Source organism: Parus major, chromosome 15 (genome assembly GCF_001522545.3).
Source record: "Parus major isolate Abel chromosome 15, Parus_major1.1, whole genome shotgun sequence".
Lineage (NCBI taxonomy): Eukaryota > Metazoa > Chordata > Aves > Passeriformes > Paridae > Parus > Parus major.
The window spans coordinates 373,835-377,884 of NC_031784.1; the positions used below are offsets into that span (position 1 = coordinate 373,835).

Here is a 4,050-nt window from a genome sequence, read left to right on the forward strand (position 1 = left end):
CCCTTCCAGCACCCCAGAGCTGACTGGCACACCTGGGGCAGCCTCCCCTCAGCACATCTCTGCCAGCTGGAGAAAGAACTGGATTAAAGTGAACTCATGCTACAATGCTGAGGAAATAGCCAAAAGCAGATAAAAATGAGTGAGAGGGATCCAGGTGAGAGCTTACACCTCTCTTTCTGCAGTCACCACGTGCAATGTTCAGAAGTGCAGGAGGGAATTTAACTCCTTCCAAACCCCAAAGGAAGAAAGGGAAGAAGGAGAAATTTCCCTGCTGGCAGAGCCAGGGAGCCCAGAGCGTGCTGTGCATGTACCAAACCAACTAATAACAATGGGATTTCAATGACTCCTTGGATCATAAACCTTTCTCTTTATAACCCAGAAATGTGCAGACAGCCCATAAAACCTCGGAGAATACTCCATAAAAATCAGCTCACAAATACAGCATCGTTTGGATAGTGCAAAAACATTAACTGGGAAAAAACCTCAGCCCCTGAGCCACAAAATTAACCCTTTTTTATCTCCTGCTGCCCCTCTAGTGACAGCCAGGCCCAGGCAGCCGTGGCTGCCACTGCCAGGGAATGAATGCTTTGTCTACCTCCATTTGTGTCCCGAAACTCGTGAATTCCATCCACATCTTCCAGTGGCCAGTAATGGGAAGCTGATGCCAGGACTTTGAACCCTTTCAAGAAACACAGATTAAAAGATTATTAAATAAAAGAACTACAAGGTATGTAACAGGTCTCCACAGAAAATAACCGTAGAAGAGGTCAAAAGGTTAAGTAAACCTAAATATTTTATGTAAATCAAGCGTGGCACACGAGTGAGATCATAAATCAAAGCAGCAGAATAGATTAAAGCCATGTCACTGATTAACCACTGCAGAAAACCTGCTTTTAAATCCCGGCTGATTTTCATTTTAATTGCACTTAAAATGTGTGACAATCTCCAGCTGAATCTCTGCTGGTGTATCTGGCAGCCCCCACAGAAGGAGCAGCTGAGGAGACGTTCGAGAGTCATTTCCAGATTTCGCTGGGATTTTGGGTGGACAGCCCAAAGCAGCGCCATGGGAACGCAGCAGGGAACGAGCAAATATCTCCCTGAGCAAATATCTCTGCTCCTGCTTCCTGCAGAGGTAACTGCAGGTGTGACAGGGCTCGGCTTTTCCTGGGGAGAGCCTCCAGAACACCAAACACCACAGGGGAGAGCTCCCAGCTCCCCCCAGCACCAGCTCTGCCTCCAGAACCTTCTGCAGCACCCCAAAAGCAGAACAGCCCTTTGGGGCTCAGGGAAACATTTTGTTTTCCTGCAAGTTCTCCTTAGGAACAGCTGGACAAGATGACAAAGGCACCTGCAGGTCTCCACTGGCATTTCAGTCTGACTGAGCAGAGTTTGAACAAATTCTGGGACATGGAGTCACTTCAACTCAGCCAACCCCAAACAGCCAAGTTTGCTGTTGAGATAACAAATCTATTTTAAGGGCAGAGCATTAATAGTGTAGAAAAACATGAATTGTAATTGTAATTTTTTCCTATCTTGCTAGCTGCAAGAAACCCTTCACTTTCAAAACAATTAATTTAATCTGATGCGATGCGATGAAATAAATTTAGCATGTCCTGCAGCTAAGAAAGTTTGGGGAAGTTGATAGAGAATTCCAGAAGCTTTTCCATGAATGCACCACCAGGGCACACCACCCTAGCGCTGTGAGTTCCTTTTCTCTGTGGGGTGGGTGGGAAAGACACGAAGGGTAACAAAGAGAGCAAGGGCTGCAGTCACCCTGCTCCTGCTCCCCCCTGGACAATCTGCTCATTCCCAAGAGATCTTCAGGAGTCTGAGGGGTGAAGCTGACTGAGGAAAGGTTTTAAGCCCCACTTCAGCTGTCAAACACTATAAAATCTGATGTGCAAACTGACCCAAGTCAGGAGCGGTGTCCTTGGCTTGTGCCCTGCACTCCACACCTTTCTCCACCTCTGGGATCAGAGCACACACCCCAGATCCTGCACACACCCCAGATCGTTCTGCTGTGGATCCAAAGGTGCAAAACCTTTATTGAAGTGCCCAGTGCCCACCCTGGAGAGCACTTTATCCTCCATCCTCACGTACGGCTCCTGAGGTGTGACACAGATGGGATAAAATAAGATTTATTCTTTTTATTTTGAGTGCAAAGTTGATAAAATTGCTAAACTTTGCAACAAGCATTTGCAGATCTGAGGAAGCAGAACGCAGAGTTCTGAGTCTTGTGAGGATACAAGAAGTGCTCAGCCCTGTTTCCAAAGTCAACTATACCAGAGATATCTAACAAATGATTCATAATTGAATTCATTAATTCAGGATCTATTCTTAGCCCACCTAACCAAATGTTTGCCGTTGTCATAGAGGTTTTTCCTGGAGGAGGGAGCAGAGCACAGATGAGGTGGGGATGTCTCAGGGCAGTGGCCGGGGGGTTCTGGGCTCTCCATCTCCGCTGCTGCTGCCAAGGCAGGGGGGACACGGCCAGGACGGGGCCAATGCCAGCCTCGGGGGATGGTGACCCACAGAGAGCACACAAAAAACGGGATCTGGGAGTTCCAGGGGAGCTGAACTCCGCTCACACCTCTGGAAGGAAAACCTGCTGCCCCGGAGGTGAAGTGCTGTCCCCAGGCAGGGCTGGTCCAGAAGGGCAGGCTGAGCCCCGGGCAGGGATGCTCCACAGGCAGCAGCAGCAGCAGCAGCACAGAGCCCGGCTCTCAGCAAACAGGACCCTTCTCTTGGCTTGGAGCGAGGGGGAGCAAAAGCAGCTGGTGAGGCTGAAGCCGATTTCACAGACGTGGCCTCTCCCCGCCGCTCTCTGCTCCATTCGACAACAATTACATTGCTTAGAACAGCACAAAGCACCGCATGGAGTGGTAAAATTGTACTTGTACACCACCATGAGGCTTGAGGTTAAACTATTTCTATAGACAAGAGCTCTGCAGTTACACACACAAACCCTTGTGAGCTCCGAGGGTTCACACTGATGAGAAATCCCTAATCCGCTCCGAAAGTGACTGAAAGCCAAGCGTGAAGGAGGGGACAGGACCCCAAGGCTCGCCAGAGTCACTGCAAGGTGTGCGAGCTGCCACAAAGAGCTGAAACTCATTGAATGGAACGTGCTGAGCATCCGGGGCAAAGAGAAAACAGCCCCTGCAGAGACTGGGGTCAGAAAGCTGCACTCAAGGAAAGTGGGGGCAAACAAGTCTATTCTGGACTTTCCCACTGATCAAAAACAAGCCATTTTCCCCAAATGTGTTTCCATTCCCAATATTCAGCGGGCAGGGTGCTGAGTTTAACTGGGACAGTCTGGTACTTTGGGCTGTTACAAATTCAATACAGGGCTGGCATTCCCACATGGGCTCAGCCAAGGAAATAACAGAAATACAAACTGCAAAAAAAAAAATAAATATAAATATTTAAGTATATCGTCATAAAATGTAAACAGAGCATTCCTTACCTGGGTGTTTGGGTAGCTGGGAATAGTTTCCATACACCTGCACACAAAACATGAAATAATGAGACACGGTGAGGAATCCAAGCACATCTCAATACTGACCCCAGTCAGAATATTACCTGATGTTTTTGATGAAATAAAATCAGCAAAGAATAATGGCACCAGAGTAGAGATAACAAACTCTCCATGGTCTATTTAAGGTTAAAAGTACAGCTGAAATCCAATTCCTGTAAGATTTCAATCATAAGTTTTCCTTCGCGACTTTTGGTATTAAAAAGGACATTTTCCATGCAGGTTCAAAAAGTCTGTTTGTTCAGTGACGGTAAAATATCCTTCCGGACCCTCCAAGCGGCGTTTTCTTACTTCACCCCTCGATATCTTCATTTAACTCGGAGGAATTTACCGAGACCGGAGGAGAATTCCCCGAGACGTCTCCAGAGCCCGGGGTTCGCTGTTCCGGGGGAAGAACTCAAATCCTTGGGACTCCGATCTGTGCCGAGGAGAAAAAATCTCATTCCCAACTTTCTCTGCTCTCGTCTCTGCCCTGCAGTTCCTGTCCCGCTCCCGGGGCGGCCGCGGGGGAGGGC

General features: G+C 48.2%; 1 protein-coding gene across 2 annotated transcripts in view; it reads right to left on the bottom strand.

The window, feature by feature from the left end:
* Positions 1–4,044, bottom strand: part of ADGRD1 (adhesion G protein-coupled receptor D1) — a 118,847-nt gene extending 114,803 nt beyond the window's left edge. For both annotated transcript variants that reach the window (XM_015644390.1, XM_019008401.1), the window contains exons 1-3: positions 3,583–4,044; positions 3,467–3,503; positions 596–679 (exon numbers count right to left, since the gene is read on the bottom strand). In XM_015644390.1, coding sequence (XP_015499876.1) covers positions 596–679; positions 3,467–3,503; positions 3,583–3,651 — 190 coding nt within the window. In that variant the 5' untranslated portion in view covers positions 3,652–4,044. The remainder of the gene's footprint in view (positions 1–595; positions 680–3,466; positions 3,504–3,582) is intronic.
* Positions 4,045–4,050: the final 6 nt, after the last annotated feature.